A 27,247-nucleotide genomic window follows, 5' to 3' on the forward strand; every position below is an offset into this window, starting at 1 on the left:
TGTACTGAAGGGATAAAACACAATCCAGGTGTTCCTGATGTGGCCCAGTGGGTGAAGGATCTGACAGTCTCTTGAGGATGATGGGTTTGGGCTCGGATCCGGTGTTGCTATGGCTGCGGTGTAGGCCAGCAGTTGCAGCTCCAACTTGACCCCTAGCCTGGGAACTTTCATCTGCTGCAGGTGCAGCCCAAAACTGAAAAGAAAAAAAAGCCCCTGCAGTACAGATGGCAATGGCTAATTACAGCAGCAAGAGAGAGGAGCATGCCATTTGCAAAACTCTCAGGTATTCTTTGCCTTCTCGTGCTTGTAGGTTCTTCTCCAAGTTCTAGCCCAACCCCTAAAACCCATCGCAGTCCCAGTTGAGAAGCAGAGCCTTGACAATACTTAAGGCAAAATACTGCATTTATTCAGTTGATTTGACCCGTCATGTTGGACAAACGTATGGTTTTCATTTGCATGATGTAAAAACATACTTTAAGTAGGAATACTAACATATTTTACAGTGTTAAATATACATATATATAAGAAAGATTCATGGAGGCATTTGATATAAAACATACACAGTATGCCCTTTTAATATACAAATGCTGGAGTGAGAACAGAGTCGTAAGAATTCTCAGAGGAGCATCATGAAGAAGTTATAAAGGTTTCCATTTCTCTTAAAGGTCACATTCTCATCCTTTGGGATGTACAGAAATTATGTGGTTTAACACAGTTTTATCTACATTCAAAACGTCACGTTTTAAATGTTTGAAGCATAGCGTGTACAGTACGAAATGTTTCCATAGGAACATAATAGAACCCGTCACTAGTGGTCTGTTGTTGGATGGCACCCAAGAAGTCAGTTGCCATTTTTTAAGACACTAGTTCAGCTTATTGCTACAATATTCAAGTTGTTCTGAATATAAAGACTTTCATTTCGATTGGAATTTACTGACAAAGGCTCAAAGACTTAGTACGATGTACACCAATATACACAAGACTATTCTGAGTTCAGTGAAGTTCCCATTCTTCAATGAGAACCAGGAATAGTCACTTTAGGCTAATACAGGATCCCCGTGATGGGCATTTTTTTTTTAGAATTTTGAACAAAGTGCACAGTGAATGGAACTGGTCCCCAGAAGTTCTTGATCCTTCCATGAACTCTCGACTTCCTTTGAGTTGGATGTACCCCCTGAGAAATGAGAACTTTTCAGCCCTGTGGGTCCCGGGGCAGCTTCACAAATCAAACACACAGGAACAGTGAGGAGTCACATTCATGCGTCATGGGAGCCCAGCCAAGAAATGCACAATCCACTGGACAGCACCCCAGTTCAGACTCAGCAGAGCCGGCTTCCCAGAGTTCAGTAAATGCTGAGTCATACTTTAGGGCCCAGAACTCCACCCATCAGCCATATTCCAGTGTCGGTGGGCCCCGGACAAGGTTGAAATAGCCAGCCAGGGCCCCCAGGTCTATGTAGAGAGAACGCTGTCTCTTCAGCATCTCCGATTCCTCAGTGCTTCCTGTGCACGAAGTATCTGAAAAGGGAAAACATTGCAAAAATGAACGAAATGACCAGGGGACACATTCAATGGGTTAAGAACTCAACTAGTAAGTATCCTTGAGGATGTGGGTTTGATCCCTGGCCCTGCTCAGTGGGTTAAGGGTCCAGCGTTTGGGTGAGCTATGGTGTAGGATGTAGATACGGCTCAGATCCCTGTGGTTGCAGCTGTGGTACAGGCTGGCGGCTGCAGCTCTGATTCAACCCCAAACCCAGGAACTTCCATATGCCCCAGGTGCAGCCCTAAAAAGGAAAAAAACCCTAACCAAACAAACAAAAAAATACCACTTTGGCCCTAAGGAAACAGCATTCAAGCACTGGTTGAACACCACAGGCCAGTGTATGTGATCCAACGTAGATAAAAGATACAAAAATTCCAAAAAAGAGTCAACAACCGCAAGAAATTGGCTGGAGATCCTGGCCCATTTTCCAGCCTCCAGGATGATTCTCTTGAAATGCGGAAAAGACGGAGGAGACAGAAATGCAAAACAAGCCTGACTTGTGGGCTTGGACCCACAAGGAGTCAGAATGCCATAGATTTTCATAAGAAAAACAGCACCCCCCCTCGCTGTGCATAGTCAATGCTCCCAAAACACAGAGGGACTCTCCTAAATGGGAAAGCTTCAGAGCTGGCAAAGAGATTTTAAGCAGAGGAAGACTGAAATGCAAGTTGACTTCCAAGTCAGTATTTTACCAGTGCCCTGATGTTTCTCACCAAGGCCTGGAAGCATGCAGTGGCTTACCAAAACTGCATTAAACAGAACCCTGCTCTTTGCCAACAACAAAACCATCCCACTTGATCTGTTTTTAAAGGCAAATGCTATTCTCTGTTGCAAAAAAAAAAAAAAAAAAAAGAAGAAAAGAAAAGCAGAGGCAATTCTCAAGGACAGTATCACCTCCACGTGCACTAGAAACCTATGATGTTTTGCTGGTAAATTAGCCAAATTGTTTAAAAATAGGTTTTCACTCACATCCTTGCTGAAATTTCCCAAACAACTTGTGGCATCAAGAAATCGCTTCATTTCCCCTCACCCCCAAGCACTTTCGCGAGCTCCTTTAGAAACTGGATGGAGACAGACAAAGGGAGGCGAGGGCCCTCTACCCGCAGGGCGTCCATACCCGAGATGTTCTCGGGAAGTTCCAACTCCTTCCGGCTCAGCAGCCGCTTCCGCTCAAAGAGGGCAGAGTCCAGACTCTGACAGCGCGGCTGGTCCTCCCTGGGCGGGTTCAAGGCTTCGTGTTTCAGTAGGTCTGCTGCCCGGGGCCGGTGGTTGGGGTTCCTTTCCAGGGCGGCCCCTATCAGCTCCCTCATGCCTGGACTGCAATCTTCAGCTATATCTTCTAAAGGAGGCGCTTGCTTGTGGATCTACGAACAAACCAGCTCTGTTAGTATCCATGGTAAGAAAATATATCCTCAACAGGACAAGTATTCTTTTCCAAGACCCAGAAAGTCTTTTGTTTCCCACTACATGCCCTAAAGCAAATAGAATTCACACCCTTAAAAAATGTTTCCTTTGATTTCCTAAGGACACTAAGTTAAACCCACCATCTTTGGGGTTAAAGCAATCAAAGATACATGCTAGGTTTGGATAAAAAGTGGCAGCTTTATGGCATTTACATTGTGGCTCAGCAGGTTAAGTTATCTGGCATAGTGTCCTCAAGGATGCCGGTTCGATCCCTGACCTCACTCAGTGGGTTAAGGAACCAGCATTGCTGAAAGCCATGGTGTAGGCCACAGGTGCAGCTCCGATCTGGTGTTGCTGTGGCTGTAGTGTAGGCCGCAGCTATAGCACCAGTTTGACACCTAGCCCTGGGAGCTTCTATATGCTGCAGGTGTGACCGTTAAAAAAAAAAAAAAAAAGTGACAGCTTTAGGGGAGTTCCCTGGAGGTCTAACGGATAGGATTCAGGGCTTTCACCACTGTGGCCTGGGTTCACTCTCTAGTGACAGCTTTAGGGGAGTTCCCTGGTAGTGTAATAGATAGGATTCAAGGCTTTCACCACTGTGGCCTGGGTTCAATCTCAAGTCACAGCCAAAAGAAAAGTGACAGCTTTACATCGGAGCAGTGGCCAAAGATGCCTGTGCAGTAATGGGGATGTATCAGCTTCTAGATCTCTATTAGATCTATAATCTAACATCTTTTTAAGTGTTCAAAGACCATATACAACATCCTTCGCTCAAAGATTTATGCTACTCTGAGGCTTTGCAGCGGCATCTCGTATAATGGAATAGCATATCATTCCTGCCCAGTGCACACATTTTGATAAGTTCCCACTGAAATAAACGACGCCTCCTTGGCAGGAACGGGCCATTCCTCCACATGGGAGGAAATTTCCGCTTCCTCTCATGGGTCTTACGTCACCATCATCCCCCACAGGTGTGTTATCACAGGAGAGCAGCTCCCCCGAGCAGGTGGGACCCCCCCCCCGCCAACACACACACACTCGCCCTCCGCCTTCCCCCCTTATGGCCCCCACTTACTATGTATAGGTAGGAGGGGTAGGCGGAACGGGGGTAGCGCTTCACCCAGGGCGGGGTGCCCGTCTGCATGTGGATGAGCGTGGCCCCCAGGCTGTAGATGTCGGCTTTGGTCGAATGGCCCCTGCACAGGATCACCTCCGGGCTCATGTAAATCTGAAAGAGGAGCAGGACACGTCAGTCTGACTCTCCTCCTCTGTCTGGGTACCATCTCCCTGATCCAGTTCTGGAAGCTCACCCACCTCCCCCATCTTCACACTGCATCCCTTTCAAACAGCCCCTCTGCCCTGGTCCCTTCAGCAAAGAAGCACAGACCCTGGGGAACCAGGCAGCGCTGGCCCAGTTTCCCCCCTGCAGCCTCAGAACACCGTTTCCCATCAACTGAACAGCAGGCAGCAAAGCATCCTCGGCTGAGAACACACCTGGGCCTCCCATGTATCAAAGTTCTACAAAGCACAGGCTGATGCTGAATGTTTTTATTAAAACACCACTTCCTGGATTTCCCCTTGTGGCTCAGCAGGTTAAGGATCCAACTAGTATCTGTGAGGATGCAGATTTGATCCCTGGCCTCGCTCAGTGGGTTCAGGATCTGGCATTGGTGGAGCTGCGGTGTAGGTCTCGGATGCAGCTCAGATCTGGTGTTGCTCTGGCTGTGCTGGGGACCGGCAGCTACAGCTCGGATTCAACCCCTAGCCTGGGAACTTTGATATGCCACAGGTGCATCCCGGGAATGGGGGGGGGGAATTCTTGCCTGATTTAAATGGCCACTACAAATACACGTCCTCATTTCACGTTTGTCATTAAATGCCAAGCCGCTAATTATCTGCAATAATCAGAGGCAGCAGAAGTCCACAGGCTATGACCACTGACTGGGCAGGAAAGAAGAGCTGAAAGTGTAATGTTGGAAAAATGATCCTAACTGGTCATCTCTTGGTCATTGCATCTTATTTCTACCCACCAAGGAACTCAGTGACGAAACCCTAAAGTCATGCCATATGCACACTGTGTAAGTTCTCTCTGGTTTGAGAAGCGGATGCTGGAAAAGGAAGGCTAATTTTAGAAAGCCGTGTATATGTCTAAAAGTTAAAAAAAAAAAAAAGAGAGAGAGAAAAAGAGCAAACACTGGGGACCCATGATCTGTCTTTACAGCTGGGACAGACATAGAGCAGTTACTACCCTAATGGTCAATATTTTGCTAAAGCTAGAGATGTTTTTATGCTGTCATTTGAATATGGAGTTCCCAGAATACATTTTAAAGTAAATAAAGAAGGAACTGGCTTACAAAAACTGGGGAAATTGCCCAGTTTCCCCCCCTATTAACTTGGCTCAAGTACTTCCTACAACACACTTCCTGGCGGGCTTCTCTCTCTCTCTCTCTCTCTCTCTCTCTCTCTCTCTCTCTCTCTCTGTCTCTCCGTCTGTCTCTGTCTCTCTATCTCAGCAAACAAGCTTAAACCAAGTTCCCTGTTTGCAAACTTGCCCTAAAGCAAAGACAGAGCATTTGGATCCTGCAGGACTTTGGTGCTAAATAAAATCAAGTTTAGCAAAATACATGCAGTGGGCGGGACAACTGTTAACAGAGGTGCCTTCCCCCGCCACCCCCCTTGCTGACTCTCCTAAGCAAGGATTAGGCGAAGTGCTGTGCCTGGTGTCGCCCACAACAGCTATGCCCTTGGGGCACTGGAGGGGCTGGGTGATGGCACATTGCTGTCCACCTTGTGGCCTGGCTGCTGCCCCTTGGACAGATTCCCTGCTGCCCAAGGTCCCGTGGCTCACAGTTCCTGTCTCCTCAAGCTCTATGGGGGGTGTGGGGTTCAAGGCCACTTCAGGCTGGCCGCGGCCAGGAAACAGGCCTGGGCGGACCCCAGCCAGGCTCTCTTGGGGGCTGTGCACCCTCAGGCATGGGCACCAGAGCAAAGGAGCCTAGAGGTTGAGGTCAAAAGCTTCACCTCTCCACACATTAATTACAAAGACTGTGTGTGTGTGTGTGTGTGTGTGTGTGTGTTCCTAGGCATATGATGACATGTGAACTTACATAAGAACTTCACAAAAAGAACCATATGCTCTTTAGATTCTAATTCGTTATTCACATTCATTATTTCTTCTTTCTCTGTATCAGGTAATTCAAAACAACAGCATAAAGATACCCTGGATTAACCCAGCATGTGCACTATGTGTCTACAAGGTTCATGTTCTGAGTGTGAAGGCTGCTGGGGACCAGTGTCTATATTTGTGAGCTCTGCTGGTGGGGGGCAGAGGGAGGTGCCAGAAAGCCAGGTGAGCAAGTTCAAATGGGAGAGCAAATCTGCACACTTGACCTTGACTAATTATATCTTCTTGGCTCTTTAAGGAAGAGGAGTCAAAACAAGCTTGCCCAGAGCCTTGGTGCCTTCACACTTACACTCATCATCACCCCTCATTCTCATACTTCAATCACGAGAGCTAAACAGACGCACATATAACTAGGAAGAGCAGAGCCAGTTTAATACTTCACAGAAAGCAAGTTACATTTGGTGAAAAGACCCTCAATCCTCTTCGGGAGATGCCCTGTCACTATCTCAAACCCAAACACACCCTTTCTGCGAAAAATCCCAGAAAGGAGACGTCTCTCTTTCTCCAGCTATTGCAAAACCTTCAACTGGATCACGCTGCCGGGAAGAGAAAGGTATTTTCCATCTTTGGTACCATAAATAGTTTGTTTCTCAAACTGGCTCCAGGAAAAAGGGTAGAATGTCACATATCTGAATGTCTGATGACTGCCAAAATATGCTGAAGTATTTTCCCAAAAAACCATGTCGTAAGCATTAAGTCTTATTAGACTGTGTGCTTTGGTAAAGTGTTCCTAAGATCTGGGGACTAGCACATTCTTTAAAAAACCAAAACCAAAAAAAAAAAAAAAGAAAGGGAAAAAAAAAAAAGGCTAGCGTTTTCTCTTCTGAATTTTATTCAGTTCAAAGAATAAAACTTTGAAACTCTCAGGAATCCTCTCCCTTGGAGTTCCCTGGTGGCCTAGTGGTTGAAGACCCGACATTGTCACTGTTGTGGCAAGGATTCGATGCCTAGCCAGAGAATTTCCTCATGATGTGGCCAAAAAAAAAAAAAAAAAAAAAAAAGGAAAATCCTCTCCCAAGTACTTTGGAGAATAAGTTCAATAATTGCAGCAAAAAACAAAGATTTCTTTTGCTGCCTAAAAGAGCCTTTGCTTTGAGAAAGTTAAGGCTTACAGAACCTTGGTTTGAAAAGCAGACAACTTTTTTTTTGCACTGTAATTGAGCCCAGGGCAAGACATTATTTACTAGCTAAACTAAAGGTTATCATTTGGTTGGACTCATGTGTTAATCTTTTTTTGTTTGTTTTTTGTGTTTTAGGGCTGCACCCACGGCATATGGAAGTTCCCAGGGTAGGTGACAAATAGGAGCTATAGCCACTGGCCTGTGCCACAGCCACAGACACTCGGGTTCCAAGCCATGTCTACGACCTATACCACAGTTCATGGCAACGCCAGAGCCTTAATCCACTGATCGAGGCCAGGGATCGAACCCACATCCTCATGGATCCTAGTTGGTATCATTAACCCCTGAGCTGCGAAGGGAACTCCCTCAGGTGGTAATCTTGAGGCAAAGGTGCAGCCAACTGCTCTCCCTCCATTTCCTGAGGGCATTTTCAACAGGGACAAGGGCTTCGGGGCTTGGGAGGCTGGGACAGGCCAGCATCCTGTAGTCATGGAGATGGGTCAGGAAGGCAGCCCCTTCCCAGATGCACCTTACGCCCATTATAACCTACAGTGAACTAAAACCGTGAGTCATAAACAACGCAGGTAAATGTAAAAGGATGGAGTCCTTTCTGGCCTTGTTGTGTGGCTCATCACTGGGACCCACAGCAGATGCTCAAAAGACACTCACTACAGGAATCAACTTTTTTTTTGGTCTTTTTAGGGCTGCACCCGTGGCATACGGAGGTTCCCAGGCTAGGGGTCTAATTGGAGCTGTAGCTACTGGCCTATACCACAGCCCCAGCAATGTGGGATCCAAGCTGTGTCTGCGACCTACACCTCAGCTGGATCCTTAACCCACTGAGTGAGGCCAGGGATGGAACCCTCCACCTCACGGTTCCTAGTCAGATTCGCTTCCATTGCGCCACAATGGGAACTCCCGGAATCGACTATTCAGCCTAATAATGTGAATATTAAATATATTACTTGAAAGCCAACGACTACATTTCTCTGAATCCCATTTAGATTCAGGAAAGTTTTATGTTTGTTGTTTTGGCTACACAAATGAGTTAAATATCACAGCAAATTTATATTTTCAAATTTGTGCTCCAATAGGTGAGGTTTATTTTACGATTCCCAGGATGAAAGAGAGGCCTGACATGTTGATGGTTCTCAATAAATGTTCTTAAATGACCATGACTATTATGCCTGTAACTGAACCAAAACAGTAACATTAGTTCTACTAAAAACACATATATTAGTTATATATAAAAAGCTGCATGGAGTTCCATCATGGCTCAGCAGTAACGAACTCAACTAGTATCCATGAGGACATGGGTTCGATCCCTGGCTTTGCTCAGTGGGTTAAGGATCTGGCATCGCCATGAATGGTGGGGTAAGTCCATGTCTTGGCTCAGATCTGGCACTGCTGTGGCTGTGGTGTAGGCGGCAGCTGCAGCCCCCCTTCAACCCCTAGCCTGGGAACCTCCATATGCTATGGGGGCAGCCCTAAAAAAAAATAAAATAAAATGGGAATAATAGTATCTGCCTATGATAATGATACTGGGAAGAGTAAATAATCTAATTCATTAAAAGAAGTATACAGCACAGACAAATGCTCATTAAATATGTTGCAATGATAACGATGATTTGACGCAATGGTTTTCCTCCCCGTCTTTGTCCTTTCTGAAGCCATGCTAGAACACTTAATTTTCACTCGTTTTTTTTTTTTATTTTTATTTTTTATTTATTTAACTTTTTTTTCTTTTTTGGCTGCCCTGCAGCATATGGAGTTCCAAGCCACAGTTGCGACCTATGCTGCAGCTGCAGCAACACTGGATTCTTAACCCACTGTGCTGGGCTGCAGATCGAACCCATGCACTAGCACTACAGAGACGCTGCCAATCCTGTTGTGCCACAGTGGGAACTCCTCATTTTTACTTTTAATAAGATCTTGCCCATTGCTGTGTGAACATAATTACCTCTGTACCTCGGAGGTCCTTCGGAAAATAAATCTCTTCGGTCATTTGGACACTTAGACCAAAATCCACCAAGACAGCTTTTGTGGACATGAAAACAATGTTGCTAGCTATAAAGAGAGAAACGATGTTAGTGAAAAAATTCTTTATACTTCCATAACTAAAATGAAAATGTTATTTAAAATGAGTTCCAAATAAAGATACCTTGAAATGCTTCCCCTACTCACATAGGTGTATTAATATTCAAAAGAGAAGGATGAATCTGGGGAGAGTTTAGACAAAAATCACTTAGGAGGAGTTCCCGTTGTGGCTCAGTGGTTAACCAACCCGACTAGTATCCATGAGGATGCGGGTTCGATCCTTGGCCTCTCTCAGTGGGTTAAGGTTCCAGCATCACCATGGCTGTGACATAGGCTGCAGCTCTGATTCGACCCCCAGCCCGGGAACTTCCATATGCCGCAGGTGTAGCTATAAAAAGAAAAAAAATAAAATGGACTTCAGGAGCCCAGGGCAGCAGGAGAAGAGTGCTCCAGGGGGCTGTCCCTCCTGCCACTGAAGACCCTCAGACCGATGGGAGGAGTCCCTTTGCCTGTGGTCTAGCTCTAGTCTCTAAACCAAAAAGGGACACATCCAAAGATAACTCACGTTTAATATCGTGATGAATCACTTTCTTCGAGTGTAGAAAATCAAGTCCCTTGAGAACGTGCTTTGTCACCCAAATAATCTCAAATTCTCTCATGGGTCCACAGCTCTCTAGTTTCTCCAGAACGGACCCTCCCTCGCCCGCTTCCATGAAGAGATGGACAGTTTCGCCCCAGAGAACTGCGCCATATAACTCAGCGATGTTCTCGTGCCGGAAGCAAGCCTGGATTTCCACGTCCGATGGCTTAAATTGGTCTACTGGGATCTAGAAAACAAAAACACAAGGAAGATCCTAAACAACTCCAGGATAATGGAAAAAACACATAATACAGGTCAACCCACAAGTCAGAAGGCAAATAAATGCCCTCAAGGATACTTTGATGTGTTATGAAATCATGCTGCTGGGAGTTCCCACTGTAGCTCAGTGAGTTAAGAACCCGACTAGTATCCATGATGATGCGGGTTTGATCCCTGGCCTCACTCAGTGGGTTAAAGAGCCGGTGTTGCTGTGGCTGTGGTGTAGGCCTGCAGCCACAGCTCTAACTCCATCTCTAGCCTGGGAACCTCCATATGCCACAGGTGCAGCCCTGAAAAGCGGAAAAAAAAAAAAAAGAAAGAAAGAAATAAACTGTGCTGCTGAGTTAAGATAATGTTTACTCTCAAGTAAAGAATGATTTAAAAAAAAAAGATCCGCCTTTACATTATATACTCTTAAAGTAAAAAAAAAATAATAATTCAAAATAAAGTAAAAAAAATAACGAAACATTACTTTCATTAGGAGTATAGACATCCAACCAGATAATTATGCATGATTGAATCAAAAGAGGAATTTCCTGCAGTTCCCATTGTGGCTCAGCAGAAATGAATTTGACCAGCATCCATGAGGACGAAGTTTCAATCCCTGGCCTCCCCTTGCTCAGTGGGTTAAGGATCCGGCGTTGCCGTGAGCTGTGGTGTAGGCTGCAGACATGGCTCGCATCTGGCGTTGCTGCGGCTGTGCCATACGCCAGTGGCTATAGTTCCTATTCAACCCCTAGCCTGAGAACCTCTATATGCCGTGGGTGTGGCTTCTAAAAAGACAAAAGATTAAAAAAAAAAAAAAAAAAGAGAGAGAGAGATTTCCCATCTATTATAAATGTAATTTCTTTCTTTCTTTTTTTGTCTTTTTGCCATTTCTAGGGCCACTTCCACGGCATATGGAGGTTCCCAGGCCAGGGGTCCAATCAGAGCTGTAGCCCCTGGCCTACACCACAGCCACAGCAATGCCAGATCAGAGCTGTGTCTGCAACCTATACCACAGCTCACAGCAACGCCGGATCCTTAACCCACTGAGCAAGTCCAGGGACAGAACCCGCAACCCCATGGTTCCTAGTTGGATTCGTTAACCACTGCACCACAACGGGAACTCCCCTCCCTATACATGTAATTTCTACAGCACCTAGATTTGAGGTCATATTTTCAATATTCCTTGTCATGAAATAATATAATGTCTCTAGTCTCACCGTTCATGTTCCAACAATGCATACAATCAGGCACCAACCATATATTCTACAATAAATCAGAACTGATTAATAAAGAAAGAAGTGTCTCTTTCAGTGCACAGATGGAATGTCTCCAAAATATTGTGTCAGACTGAAAAAAGCAAGAAGCAGAAGTACATATACTAAGTTCCCATTTGTAAAAAAAAAATTTCAACTACACATACACATGTCCATAGAAATTTTCTGGAAGGACATGTAAGAACCCATTAATAGCATTTGCCTCAAGGAAAAGGACCTCATTCTTTAGCCCAAAGAATGGGCTAAAACCTTTTGAACCCATCTGAGTGTCTTAATTATATGTTTCTTTTTTAAGAAAAAAATATAGCTTAAAAATTAAATATTGCAGTGTCTATCCCCAGCTTAGTTCAGTGGGTTAAAAGATCCGGTGTTGTTGCAGCTGTGGTGTGGGTTACAACTGTGGCTCAGATTCAGTCCCTGGCCTGGGAACTTCCATAGGCCATGGGTACAGCCATAAAATTAAAAAAAAAAAAAATTAAATGTAAATACTGTAAAGAAAACAAACCCCCAAAACTATTTTCCAGTGCCTTCTGTAATGGAACTGAAAAACAGGACCCTTTGGTTCTAAGAGCTTGATAAAATATCTCCAGATTTTTTAATATTGAACATATCTCCTTCTAAATGCAACATTCAAATAACTTACTATATTACATCTTTTTCCTTTTAATACAGATGCTCTAACCAACCTTTATGAAGGAACAAATGAGGCCAATATATTACTGATCTTTCAATGATGATAAGAGACTGAAATGATACTGTTTTCTAGTTTGTTTTTTGTAAAATCAAAAATGAGTTTACTGCACTTAAAAAAAAAAAAAAACTTGAAAATAAAACAGACATACATAAAATATGTGCAAAGCTGGGAGTTCCTGTCATGGCTCAGGGGAAACGAATCTGATGAGCATCCATGAAGACAAAGGTTCAATCCCTGGCCTTGCTCAGTGGCTTAAGGATCCAGCATTGCCGTGAGCTGTGGTGTAGGCTGCAGATGTGGCTTGGATCTGCTGTTGTTATGGCTATGGTGTAGGCAGGCAGCTACAGCTCCGATTTGACCCTTAGCCTGGGAACCTCCATGTGCTATGGGTTCGGCTATAAAAAGACCAAAAAAAAAAAAAAGTGCAAAGCTGGTTAAGTATCAAACTCAATGAATTCTCAGCTAAACACACGCTGGTAACCACCATCTAGATCTGGAACCAGACCTCCACAAGCACCCTAGAAACCCCCTGCTATCCTCTGCCTGTCACTGCATTTTATGGGCACCCACTAACCTCACTTCCAGTAGCACCGGTTTGTTCAGCCTTTTTTGACCTTTATCTAAGTAAAATCTTGTTTTGTGTCCAACTCTTTTCGCTTACCCATATATAGATTTATCTGCCTTATGACAGTTTTAAATCATTTCTTTTCTTCCCTGAACAGCATCCCAGTGTGTAGCTATATCACATGTCAGCATCTGGAAACTTTCCAGTTGGGCGCTATTGCAAATACGTTGCTATGAACATTCCAGCACATAGCACATAGGTGACCGCACATGCATGCCTACTGGGCGTGCACCCACAGGAGCAGAACTGCTGGGTCATGGGGCGTGTGCATGTTCATTATGGTAGAGCCTGCCAAAGTTTTCCAAAGCGGGATGCTTCAGCAATGATTATTTAATAAAAAGATGGGGCCTTTTCAATAACTTGCCAATTCCAATTTCAATTCAGTTCTTTAATCTGTAGTCCCGAGAAGCTTTGCCGCCTTCTCAGCATTTGCTCCCCTGCCTGGCCCCCTCCCCAGTGTGTGGGCTCGAAAGAGCAGCAGATAGATTTGCTCTTGCAGAACAGCTCCCCTCCCCCACCTTCCCACAAGGAGGATGAGGTTACACAAACTGGTGCTAAATACGTTAGTCCTTTCTTTTTTATCAGAGCAAACTGACTCAAAGCAACCATACACTTAAGTAGACTCGGGGCTGAATGGCCCCAGGTAGCAAGCAAATCTATAAAACACAGATGCAGAATTCTCTTGGGGCTCAGCCAGTTAAGGATCTGGCATTGCCACGGCAGCAGCTCTGGTCACTGCTGTGGCACTGGTTTGACCCCTGGCCTGGGAACTTTCACAGGCCACAGGTGCGGCCAAAGAAAAAAATAATAATTAAAAAAAAAAAAAAAAAACCAACCCTGGCGTTCCTGTTGTGGTTCAGAGAGTTAAGAACTGGACTGGTATCCATGAGGATGTCAGTTTGAACCCTGGCCTCACTCTGTGGGTTAAGGGTCCAGCCCTGCCTCAAGCTGCAGCGCAGGTCTCGGATGCAGCTCAGATCCAGTGTTGCTGTGGCTGTGGGGTAGGCCTGTGGCTGTGGCTCCCATTCAACCCCTGGCCTGGGAACCTCCATATGCCCCTGGGTGAGGCCTTAAAAAGACTAACTAAATAAGTAACTCCTAAAAAGGATGCTTTTTTGGGCAGAGCATTCTTAGATCAGATCCAAAGGTAGCCAGCTTTGAGTAAAGCAAGTAAAGAAATACACAAAAGCCACAATGCCAGACACGAAGGGCACACAGTCAGGTTGATGAAGTACGTACCAATTTACACGCCATTCTCTTCTTAGTTTTGATATCTTGTGCTAAGTACACTTTTCCAAACGCCCCCCGAGGAATGAAGTCGGAGCCGATATTCCTGTAAGTCAGCTTCCAGGGGACGAGGAGAACATCAGAGTCTATCTGATAGCGCCCGTTCTGGGGAGTGATTACCTACAACCGAATAAAAATGCAGAAGGGTGAGAACTGCAGCAAAGTTCTTTTTCTGGCCACATGAGACCACATCCCTACACATGGCGTTCGAAATTAATGTCACCCTGTGTACTCTTAACAGTGGACAGAGGCTTTACTTAGAGCCCCAGCAAGACAGAGAAAGCTGTCCGGTCAGACCCGATCAAATTTCTATCCACTTTTGAGTAATTCTTTGCCAAAGAGAACTTTAAAAATGATTTATCTAAGGCAGCATGACCACTGTGACCAAAAGGCTGAAAAGAAAGACTGCATCAATGTCGACTGGGCATGCGTGCAAGTTGACTTGTTTCCAGTTGAAATGTGCTAACCTGTTGGTCCACATAACTATTACTCACAGATGATGCATACAGAGAGAGTGTGGAAATTAACTGATGGTCACGGAGGATTCTGGAAAACAATGTGTTATGTCAGCCTCCTGAGTTGACACGCCGCATAAATAAAGTCAGGGCAGAAGTATTTCTCATCTACTCATTTAATATTTAGTGAGTGCATGACACATGCCAGGCACTGTATTTGGTGATGGGGAGGCAGCTAAGAACAAGAGACAGACGACCCTTGACTTCTAAGGGTTCAGGAGTCAGCACACAATTTCCAACAAGAGGTCTCAAAAGCAGCCGGCTCAAAAATTAAGAGAACTAAATGTCCTTTGACAGAGGCACAGATCAAGAAGATGTGGTACAGGAGTTTCCATCTTGGTGCAGTGGTTAATGAATCCAACTAGGAACCATGAGGTTGTGGGTTCAATCCCTGGCCTTGCTCAGTGGGTTAAGGATCCGGCGTTGCCGTGAGCTGTGGTGTAGGTTCCAGACGCGCGGCTCGGATCCCAAGTTGCTGTGGCTCTGGCATAGGCCGGTGGCTACAGCTCCGATTCGACCCCTAGCCTGGGAACCTCCGTATGCCGTGGGAAGAGGCCCTGGAAAAGGCAAAAAAAAAAAAAAAAAAAAAAAAAGATGTGGTACATATATACAATGGAATAGTATTCAGCCATAAAAAAGAATGAAAATAATGCCATCTGCAGCCACATGGATGGACCTATAGAGAGGCTCATACTAGGTGAAGGAAGTCAGAAAGAGGAAGACAAATATATATCACTTACATGTGGAATCTTTAAAAAATGATACAAATGAATTTATTTACTAAACAGAAATAAAAGTTAATGGTTACCAAAAGGAAAAAGTCAAGGAGAAATAAATTAGTTCACGATTAACGGATAACACACTCCTCTATATAAAATAGATAACCAATAAGAACCAACTGCACAGCACTCAATATTTTGAAATAACCTATAAGGGAAAAGAATCTGAAAAAGAATATATATATTACACACACACACACACGCACACATATATATGCCATACACTTGAAACTAACACAATATGGTACCTCAACTATACTTCAATAAATAGATAAATATAACAATTTTAAAAAGTTAAGAGAGAGATATCCTGATAGCAGTGGGGGTGACAAGGGTAGGTGCCCTTGTCAAAACTCCACAAATCTTGGACATTAATGATATGGGTCTTTTACTGGATATAAAATCTATCTCAATTTTTTAAAGAGGGAAAAATTAAATGGAGAAGTAATTATAATTAAAATGAAAACAAATGAATAAGAATCTCTGGAGATGTGATTTGGGGCACATGCTTAACAAAAAGTATGGGGGTGCCCTCTCAAGGGCTAGAGCCTCAAAAATATCGGTTTTACCCCCACATCATTAGTAATATTAAGACTTCAGATTATGAATTCGGGAATGACAGAACTATCAAAGTGGCATGAAGTTCTTTCAAGAGGGGAAGGAGCTGCAGGGGAATGTGGAGCACGTGGGGAAAGAGTGGACACCTGATTCACCTCCACATGCCTGGGGGGCTCCTCACACGGGCCATGGACTCTGCTCCGGGAATAATCCGGGTGACTGGAAGGGCTATTCACTCAGGACCCATTCTTGCTAATCTTGGCCACACCCCAGGAGCAGACATGCTCAGGATGAGTCAGGGGGAGAAGTAGAGAGTGACACTAATACTTAGAAACGTGAAGTCATTACCCTTAAAAACTTCTCATTTACTGAGCCTGCCCTCTGTGCAGGACCCGGGAGGAAAAATGACTCAGTAGAGACCACGGTCTCACCGAGTTTGAAATATGACCTCCTCTCTAGAAGCACGTCACCTCAAGTTACAGGAGGGTCACTTTTACAGCAGGCCGGGAACTGGACAGATTTAGTCCTCCCCATTTTCAGAGGGAACCAGGCTCAGGGCCCTCGGCGGCATCACTTTATTGCCTATTCCTTGCTATTAAATACTTACAGGTCCAATTTCACTCGATTCTCCAGGAATCCACGCTGGTGCTTAACTCGCCTTCATGAAAATTTCACTTTTTTTTTTAATTTTAATTTTTTTTTGTCTTTTTTTTTTGCTATTTCTTTGGGCCGCTCCCGTGGCATATGGAGGTTCCCAGGCTAGGGGTCTAATCGGAGCTGTAGCCACCGGCCTACACCAGAGCCACAGCAACGCCGGATCCGAGCCGTGTCTGAGACCTACACCACAGCTCACGGCAATGCCAGATCCTTAACCCACTGAGCAAGGCCAGGGATCAAACCCGCAACCTCATGGTTCCTAGGCGGATTCGTTAACCACTGCGCCACGACGGGAATGCCTATTTTAATTTTTATTTTAATTTTTTTATTGACAAATAGTTGATTTGCAATGTTATGTTAGGTCCAGGTATACAGCAAAGTGCTTTATATATATGTGTGTGTGTGTGTGTGTGTGTGTCTGTGTGTCTGTGTATAAATATATAACAATATATATAAATATATATTATATGTAACAAGATATATATTATGTTTATGTAACATATTTTATATAAATACATATATATCTTTACATATAGCAAGATATATTATATATTTATATAATATATAATTTTATATAAATACATAATATACATATATGTAAAGATATTAATGTATAAATATGTAACAGTATATTTATAAATATATTGCATGACTATACTAATATATTAGTATAATATATAAATAAATGCATATGTTCTTTTTCAGATTCTTTCTCATATAGGTTATTATAAAATATTGACTATAGTTCCCCATGCTCTTCAGTAGGACTTTGTTGTTTGGCTCTTTCATACAGCAGTTTGTAGCTGCTAATCCCAAACTCCTAATTTTTCCCTCCTTTCCTTTCCCCTTTGGTAACCCAAAGTCTGTTCTCTATGTCTGTGAGTCTGTTTCTGTTTTGTAAATAAGCTACTTTGTATCATATTTTAGATTCCACGAATAAGTGATATCATCTGAAATTTGTCTTTCTCCATCTGACCTACTTCACTTGAAAGTTTTCCTTACTCCTATCCATCCAGAATCTGCTACCATCCACCTTGACCCAGGGTCCTCTTAGTCTAGCCAAGAGGATGAAGAGTGAAGAATACCCACAATCTACGGAGGGCTAATTCTGGGCCAGGCACCATGCTGCGTCTTTCACAAAGTAACTCACTGAAGTCTCAGAACAGTCCTGTGAGGTGGGGACTCTGCATATCTCCATTTACAGATGAAGAAACTGGCTTCAAGAAGTTAGGTAACTCTCTAGGTGGTGACAGAGCCAGGACTCGAATTCAGGTCTGTCTGACCCCAAAGCTGTAGCACTTATTCTTCCAATAAGAGCCTTTGATCTTCCGGAGGCTGTAATGAAAGCTATGCATGATTGAATCCCAGTTATTATATGCCTGCATCTACACATCACTGAGCACACCCTGACCTTCTCTTCAGATCAAACACTGCAAAGGTCCTTTGCCCAGTTTCACAATCCCCCTCGTTCTGGGGACCTTTCTCTGAACATCCCGCAAGTTCTCCACGGCCACCTCTGCTGACAATCCCTGACCCTGCAGCGTAACAAGCAAGCACCAGCCAGTGCATGTTCTGCAAAGTTCCCTCATCTTTCCTGAGCCCTAGACCTTCCCTATTTGGGTTTGAAATGTTTCTTTTTCCTCCTTCTTCTTCTTTCCAGGGGCCCAAGCAAATAATCTTGTGGAAATCTGTGCTGCCCCTTCTCTTTTCAAGGTAGCAAAGCCAACTTCAAGTGCAGACCCTAGAGGGGTGCCTTCCCCAGTTCACTCCTCCTCCAGTTCACTGCCATGGATTCTAAAAAAAAAAAAAAACACTAGGCCCTGGGGTTGCACTTGATAGAAGTCCACAGGGAAGTTAGAATAATTCCATAAGGGACCTGTGTGATGTGGTGCCTAGGAAATGGATGTGATCTTGGGCTGCAGGAAAAGAGGCAAGGTGGAGTTCCCGCTGTGGCTCAGCAATAACAAACCCAACTAGTATCCATGAGGATTTGGGATCCGTCCCTGCCCTTGCTCAGTGGCTTAAAGATCCATCCAGCATTGCCGTGAGCTGTGGTGTAGGTTGCAGATGTAGCTCGGATCTGGCGTTGCTGTGGCTGTGGCATAGGCCTGCAGCTGACGCTCTGATTCGCAAAAAAAAAAATTTAAAAGCAAAAATAAATAAATAAATAAATAAATAACTGGCCCACTACCACACTAGTCCATTTCAGAGCTGAGACACGGACCCAGGCACTTTCGTGCGTGGGCCTGCAGCCTCACCCACTGCTCCTTCCATATATATATAAACACACACATTTTTACAGCCATGAGTTAGGACAAGGACTGAGGGGAGTCAGAGATGGATTTTAGCACCAGCTCAGGAAGGACCTTCCGGGAGTTCCTGCTGTGGCACAACAGGATCAGTGGCATCTCTGCAGCACCAGGACCCTGGTTCAATCCCTGGCCCAGCGCAGTGGGTTAAAGGATCCAGGGTTGCCGCAACTGCGGCATAGGTCACCAGTGCAGCTCAGATCTGACCCCTCGCCGGGGAACTTCATGTGCCTCAGGTGCATCAAGAAAAAAACAAAAATAAAAAGCACTGGCCGATACGACATGAAATGCCCCAGACCATGATGAATGCTTCATCACTGATTTCCAAGCACAGTCCAAAATGCCCCAGCAATTATTGGAGATGAAGGCAGTGATTCAAGCATCAGACTGAGGCCCTGACTCAAGGATCTGTAACTTTTTTTTTTTTTTTTTTCACCCTGAGAAGCCAGGATGACTAATCTCCTGGGGAACAGCAGCCAGCATTGGCCATCCACATCCAAGAGCAAGTTCCTTCAGCTCCCCAAATAATGACCCAAGAGGTTCAGAACCCATGTTAGGTCATTTGTCCCTAGATGAGGGTAAGAGTTGGTCTAGATCATAAGCAATCTGTGGCACTTTCATACCATGCAAACCCTGGCTGAGTCTCAAGTTTCTTCCCAGGTCCCGCTGGAAAGACGGTGGAATCTTTAAAAGACTATTTTTAGGAAAGCAGCACCAACTCACACACACAGGCAGACCACCATTTATCATGCGTATGCTTCAGGGTTTTTCTGTCATTCCTGGTCCTCCACCCTATCTAATGAATGCCCTGGGCGCTATGCCTGTTGGTCACCAAGTCTGTGCCTTCCTCTGGCACATTCTCGGCTCTCCATGCCCTTCATCTGGCCGATTCCAACTCAGTGATTTAGGCATCAATTAATCCCTCTTGGAAGCTTCCAACATTCTCCCTTCCTCCTACCCACCCTCATGGTTGTGTGAGGTACCCCGCCTGACGGTTTCCATAGCGACCAGGGCGTAGCTCTAGTGGGAAGTACTACACTGCATATAATGACCTATTTACACGCCTCCTTCAGCAGGCAGAAGGCTACCAGGGAGCACAAACTGTGCCACACTGTCTCTCTAGCACCTGGAAAAGCCCCCCATCCCCTGCCGATGTTTGAGCTCCGTCTAGCAAGTGAACAGATGACGACTGGAAGGAAAGCATGTGGTCCGTAGGCAGATACATTTGAAGGTCAACTTTACTTTGGGACCCATCTGTTCCGTAGATAACTAGCTGTCACGTTGTAAAGCAGAAGAACAGAGAGCAGCAAGGCCAGAAGAGAAGAGTTTGGATAGGGTCTTAGGGGGAGGACCATGGAAAGAGGAAGGTCTTGATGCTTCCCAGGAGAACATCTCATGAGGATGAAGGAAACCAGAAGCAAACGTTGCCTCCATCCTCTTGCCTCAGATCGGCTTTGATCTGGGATGGCAAATCTCGGTTTCTATGCCATTACTGATAAAACAGAACTGTGATGGGTTACTAGCTGTCCCAGGGATGTATCCAATCTTTAAGGTGACAGGAAAAGCCAACCACGGCTGGCAGAGCCATCAACCATGGGATGATCTGCCCAAGGAGGCAGGGGCTACATTCCTGGGGATTTTAAGCTTCTCTTGTTTTTCCATTCCATGTTTAAGTCTTGCTTAGGTTCATATTCTTGATCATCTTTTAAAACAAAAAGCTTCTTGAAAGTTTTAAAGACTCCTTTTATGATGTCCTGTTCTTAAATTTTCTCCTGAATATGTCTTGGTTCATTTCGAGAGCACATGCTTCTAAGGCAACATTTTACTCTTACCCTTTGCTGATAAGGTTTTCACTTTCTTTTCATGTCTTCATTTCTCCCCTTTGCTGCATTAGCTTCTCCCCACCCCCAACCTCCAAACCTTCAGGAAGCTATTGCTTTGGACTCTATCATTTTTCCAAATTCCCATCCGTACATTCCCAATTCTATGACCCATCTCTCAACAGTCTGATGCTCCAGAAAAAATAAGCTTGTCTCTATTAAAATATTATCATAAGAAAAAATAATGGGTTTATGCTGCACGTTTTCCTTTTAAATACCCATTTTAACAAATAAATATGTTAAAAAGAGAGAAATACATAAACAATTATGTTTCAGGTTGTAGACATACGTATTATGTTGAACCGGCGTTCTGCAGCAATATTTTAGCTAAGAAAATCAAGTCTCACCCTTACTTCAAATTATTACTTCCCAGGTATAAAAAGAAGTGCTCTTCTCAAAGTAAACCAACTATCAAATACAGTTTGGTATATCCAGACCAAAGCAAGTCATGGAACTATGCAAAACATAATCTTTCATTTATTTTTTTCTCCAAATATCATTTGCAATCTGGCTGCAAATTGGGCTATAGCTGAACACAACTGGCTTCCAACACAACAATTCACTACATAGTTGACCTAAATCACTGGGCTCTTTTTTAATTGGATGAATGTGGTCCACAAAGAGTGATAACAATACTACTACTAATAACAATAAAGCACTTGGACTAGACTCTTTACTTGTTCGGGACTGCCCTCCTTACATGTGCCATCTTGCCATGTAGCTGCACCAAAGAAAGGCAGGTATTTTCATCAATAAACATGTTTTGCAAGGTCCCACCCACTCGTTTGCGAATTGCTCTTTTGAAAAAATCGGATCATCTTTAGCCAGCACCTACACTCACCTTTGACACACAAAGAGACTGACGGACTCCCAGGCACACCTGAACACATCACCTGACTTCTGTTGTGACAACTAAGTGTTGTCACAATATTTTCGATTACTTGCATATTTGGCATACCTAACAAATATTCCACCTGTCACTCATGCTTTGCCAATGAAGGAGAGTGAATCTGTGGATAGCTATGTACTGCCCACAAACTCCATGTCTGCAAGAACTGAATTTAGCCAGTATTAATATTGTGACGTTGCAAGATGTGACAAGAGAGGAGCACAAAAATTCAGCCTTCAAAACTATGAATTAAACGGAACACTCTGTGACATAAATTGTAGCAATATTTGCTGGATCCATCTCCGAAAGCAAAGGAAATAAAAGCAAAAATAAACAAGCGGGACCTAATTAAACTGAAAAGCTTTGACAGAGCAAAGGAAATCATTATCAAAACAAAAAGACAGTCTCCTGAATGGGAGAAAATATTTTCAAATGAATACCCAAAATATGTAAACAGCTCCTACAAGTCAGCATCAAAAAAACAACCACCCAAGTAAAAAATGGGCGGAAGACCTGAATAGACATTTTCCCAAAGAGGACATGCAGATGGCCAACAGGCACATAAACAGATGCTCAGCATCGCTGATCATCAGAGAAATGCAATCAAAACCACCATGAGATATCACCTCACACCTGTCAGAATGGTCGTCATCAAAAAGAACAAAATAGCAAATGTTGGCAAAGATGTAGAGAAAAGGGGAACCCATGTATACTGTTGGTGGGAATGTGAATTAGCAAAGCCACTGTGGAAAATGGTATGGAAATTTCTCAAAAAACTAAAAAGAGAACCACCATATCACTCAGCAGTTTCACTCTGGGATATAGCTCTGAAAAAAAATGTAAACATTAATTTGAAAAGATTCATGCACCCCAATGTTCATAGCAGCATTATTCACAATGGCCAAGGTATGGAAGCAACCCAAGTATCCACTGACAGGTGGATAAAAAAGATGTTTTGTGTGTGTGTGTACCCTCAGCCAAAAAAAGAATGAAATTTTGCCATGTGCAACAACACGGGTGGACTTGAAAGGTATTATGCTAAGTGAAATAGACAGAGAAAGACAAATATTGTATGACTATCACTTATATGTGGACTCTAAAAAAATAAAACAAACTAGTGAATATAACAAAAAAGACTCAGAGGTATAGAGGACAAACTGGTGGTTACCAGTGGGAAGAGGGTCGGGGTAGGGGAAACATAGGGGGAGAGGATTAAGAGGAATAAACTGTTATCTATAAAATTAGCTACAAGGAGAGAATGGATGTGTGTACATGGATAATTGAACTACTTTGTTGTTTAGCAGAAATTATCCCAACATGGTAAATCAACTATACGTCAGTAAAACTTAAAAAAAAAAATTAAAAAGCTACAAGGGTATATTGTACAACTTAAGGAATATAGCCAACGTTTTCTTTCTTCCTTCCTTTCTTTCTTCCTTTTTTGTTTTAGGGCCACACCTGTGGCATATGGAAGTACGTGGGCTAGGAGTCAAATCAGGGCTACAGCTGCTGGCCTATGCCACAGCCATAGCCACAACCATGCCAAATCCAAGCTGGATCTGCAACCTACACCATAGCTTGTGGCAATACCATATCCTTTACCCACTAGGTGAGGCCAGGGATCAAACCCACATCTTCATGGATAGTAGTCTAAATCCACTGACAGATAGATTCTTAATCCACTGGGCCACAACAGGAACTCCAATACTGTATAGTAATTATAAGTGGAGTATAATCCTTGCAAATTGTGACTTACTATACTGTATACCTGCAACTCATGTAAAATCACGTATCAACTATATTTCAACTTAAAAACATATATTAAAGACAAAGCCTTTATTCCTCTCTTAGATGGAATCTCTCAGTAAGCCTTTATCTGCTGTGTAATTGACAAGTAGGCTCTTGAATGAATTGAAAAATTAAAATTCATTCTTTTCAACCACCTATGTGGAAAACGACTCCTAAAATATGCAAAGCATTCTTTCTTTGTTTATTTATTTATTTTGCTTTTTGGGGCTGCTCCCATGGTAAATGGAAGTTCCCAGGCTAGGGGTCTAATCGGAGCTGCAGCCACCAGCCTACACCAGAGCCACAGCAATGCCAGATCTGAGCCACGTCTGCGACCTACACCATAGCTCTCGGCAACGCAGGATCCTTAACCCACTGAGCAAAGTCAGGGATCGAACCCGAAACCTCATGGTTCCTAGTCAGATTCATTAACCACTGAGCCACGACGGGAACTCCTGGAAAGCATTCTTTAAATGAAACTTATAATCAAGACCTTTTTTTTGCATCTTTCACATGGAGGTAATTCCTACGAAAATTCCATTTTTAAAAAACCATCCGTGGCAGCCAATCTAAACCAAGTTCCAAAGCCACTCAGCATTAAATGAAGCTGCAGCGGCAAGCTGTACACACAGTGCTCAAGTGAGGGGGAAAACACATACCATATTTAATAAGATCCCAGATTCCTGGGGTCGGTGTCCATATAGACGCTTTGCAGCATTGGATATGTGGTTGGCAAAAGCAAGCAAGTCCTCCACGGTTCCATATCTGACCGACGACAACCATGGCCCTTCCTGGCCACTGAGAAGCAGAGACTCGGCCCGTTCCTCATTGTCATTACTGTCCTGACACATGGTCATCAGACTGGGTTTGTACACTGCTGGCTCTTCACTGGAGTATAAGTTTTCCATAATGTCTATTACATCGGACACATTCAGATGTTTCATCAATAAGTCGATTTCTTCTTTGTTGTCACTTCCGGTGCTCATGTACTCCATCCCTGGCCAGCTCCCCAGAGAGTCTGCAAAAGAAAGTGCCACAACTTAGTTTCCTGTGTTTGTCTCTGCACTTGCGAAAGCACTGGGAATCAGCTTCTATGTGCCTTTGTTCATAAAATAAGGGCTCTGTCCACCACGTGTGTGAGGTCAGGTGCAGACAGTGCAAAAAGGGCCCTTAGGTGACCTTTCGTCCAGCGCTCACGTTACAGAGGAGAAACCTGAGACCCACGGAGCTCACTGGTCACTCACTCACTGACTTGGAGCCACTGAACACAAACTTTCATTAAACATAATAAGCATGGGTTGGAGCAGCAGGAGTGGAGGCTTCTGGGCCTGGAGAGTTTGCAACCATGCTGCAACCCTCCCCTGCCTGGTCTGTGGCTTTTACGCCTTTAAAAAAAAAAGAAAGAAAGAAAGAAGGAAACTTCTTTACCAAATTCAGGAGATGGCTCTGCAAATAAAATTCAGGGCCTGAAGCCAGAAGCATGGAAAATGGAGTTTAACCTTAGCAAATCTGATGATGGTACAAGTCCAAGTTTGGGGGATAATTCTGATGCAAATATATTACACAGCTCATTTAAAAAGGAGACAGCAAATCAAATTACAAATCCTCTTTCTGCCCAGGACGGGTTTGAGAAAGCAGAAGATGCGTTTCACCTGCTGTCCCCTCCTGTGACCAGGATTCTTTAACAGTGCAAAGCATATATCCGAAGGACTCGGGAAGGTTAATTTAGTGTCTGGATCAATGACTCTGGAGAAGCTGTGGTATTACAAAGAACCCAGGGAAGCCAAATCTGTCATAAGCAAGATACGGACAAGGTCAACTAACTCTGATTAGCCAAAATTGTTTCTCAGATCTTATATCCAAATGGGGAACCACCCTTGCAGGCCTCTGAATGAGAAAAAGAAGGTAAATCAAGGGTAAACAATGATGCCTTTACTCGGAATTTTGGAACAAGTCCATTTCAAAGGATTAAAGATAAAAGGACTGCGATCTAAGAGAATTTAAAGGTAGGTATGTCTCCTTAAACTACTGTGCTCTGGAAAGCACGGGCTCTCCCTGAGAGAGGTTTCCGGTTCTTAAAAGCACAAGCCTGCAATGCATTCAACACGCGGTGCTCAAAGCCACCGGCTTCATCAACCTGAAGCATAAGCGCAAAACTCCAAGAAATACTCCACCTTGGGGCCACTTGGCCATTAAGACCCAGACACAGGCTTCTTGGAGAATTTCATTTGAGAAAAGCACGATGCACCTTAGTGTCCGTTATTACTGGATGATCGTCTGATATACAAATTAAGTCTGGGGAAGGAAGTCTAGGATTGTGCATTCTGACCTACCGCCTAGAACCTAAACTCAGACTGCAGGGAATCAAATCTCAGGGCCTCCTTTGGCGTCTGCCAGACCTTGGGCAAGTACTTTAACCTCACTGCACCCCAAGTGTAAAATGGAAGCGATTAATGGCACCCCCCTCAAAGGTTGCTGTAAGGCTTAAAGAAGTTCTAGAATGTAAGGTGCTGGGTGCAGCGCCTGGCACACAGTAGATAAACTGTTACCTTGGCAGCTGCTATAATGTGCATGAAACAGAAGTACAGAGTCAAATTCCTGGCTTTGCAGACATTGCATTAGGCTTCCTTTCTTATCTGAAAATGGGCTGTGGCCACCTATTTCGACGCTTCTTCTTCACAGTGAGGTTTTAAAAGACTATCTAAAAGAAGAGACAAAAAAAGGCAGAAACCTATGCAATGCTTTGATGGCGGTTATCACCACAGTTACATCTGAGCAAAGGAAACTCCCTTCCTGAGACTTTGTACATCTTTGAGGAAGACTGATCTCAGGGAGTTCCTGCTGTGGTGCAAGGGGGATTGGCTGTGGAGCGCTGCAGGTTCCATGCCTGCCTGGCACAGTGGGTTCAGGATCCTCGACTCTATATGCCATAGGGCAGCCAAAAACTAAATAAACTAAAAAGAAATTAAAAAAAAAAAAAGACTGATATCAGGCTCTTGGAGCCTGTCGGGTTATGAGAGGAATGTCTTAGGTTAATGGAGGAACATTCAGCTTGAGTTTCACAGGGCCATTTAGTTGCAGTTTCTACTTTTAGAATTTACTGGAAAAAAAAAAAAAAAAACGGAATTAAAAACAGCCTGACTTAGGACCCCACTGGCTGAAAAATGTCAAGGTTCCCGGATTTACTTATCAAATGGCTGAGCAAAGAGAAAGTAAAGTTCCCAGGAGTCACAGGACTCCAGAAACAGAGGAAAAGGTCCCTACCATTCACAAGTCAATCAGCTGATCGCCAGGAGAGGAAAGGCAGGTTTTGATATTTAAATCATGCAGAAAGTCTGCAGCATTTATATGTAAAGCCTAAGGGGCGAAACACACACACACACACACACACACACACACACACACACACCCCCACCCAATCCGGGCACTGGCAGTGGAAAGGAAGGAAGAAGCAGGGTGTCGAGGTGGAGGAGCGTGTGACCGTCCCCACTGCCACTAATTCCTTGGCAACGCCGGCTGCCTCTCACACAAATCTGCATGCTCCTGAGACAACCCTGAAGACCCGTTCACCTGCTAAAGATCCCCGGGGGAAAAAACTCAGCACTTTCTGTCCTTTAGGAAGCAGACAAGATGCTGATAATTTCTGAGTCATTCAAGATCAGTAGCCATCCAGAAAAAAATCTGAAAGGTCAAGGTATATCCACTTGAGCAACAAGGACCATTCCCCACACAGTTCACAATCCAAATCCCTCCTTGCGGACGCCGTAGGGAACTATACCAATTTTAGAAATGGACCCATGGGCAGATACAGTCAAAATCATCTGCTTCGAGTTATTTCTGAAAGTGACCATAAAAT

General features: G+C 44.0%; 1 protein-coding gene across 6 annotated transcripts in view; it reads right to left on the reverse strand.

Moving 5' to 3' along the window:
* Positions 544–27,247, reverse strand: part of MAP3K8 (mitogen-activated protein kinase kinase kinase 8) — a 32,387-nt gene continuing 5,683 nt past the window's right edge. For all 6 annotated transcript variants that reach the window (XM_021064738.1, XM_021064742.1, XM_021064740.1 and 3 more), the window contains exons 2-8: positions 24,051–24,409; positions 13,969–14,136; positions 9,855–10,116; positions 9,213–9,319; positions 4,023–4,175; positions 2,661–2,907; positions 544–1,518 (exon numbers count right to left, since the gene is read on the reverse strand). In XM_021064738.1, the coding sequence (XP_020920397.1) occupies positions 1,388–1,518; positions 2,661–2,907; positions 4,023–4,175; positions 9,213–9,319; positions 9,855–10,116; positions 13,969–14,136; positions 24,051–24,409 (1,427 nt within the window). In that variant the 3' untranslated portion in view covers positions 544–1,387. The remainder of the gene's footprint in view (positions 1,519–2,660; positions 2,908–4,022; positions 4,176–9,212; positions 9,320–9,854; positions 10,117–13,968; positions 14,137–24,050; positions 24,410–27,247) is intronic.

This window comes from Sus scrofa, chromosome 10 (assembly GCF_000003025.6).
Source record: "Sus scrofa isolate TJ Tabasco breed Duroc chromosome 10, Sscrofa11.1, whole genome shotgun sequence".
Classification (NCBI taxonomy): domain Eukaryota; kingdom Metazoa; phylum Chordata; class Mammalia; order Artiodactyla; family Suidae; genus Sus; species Sus scrofa.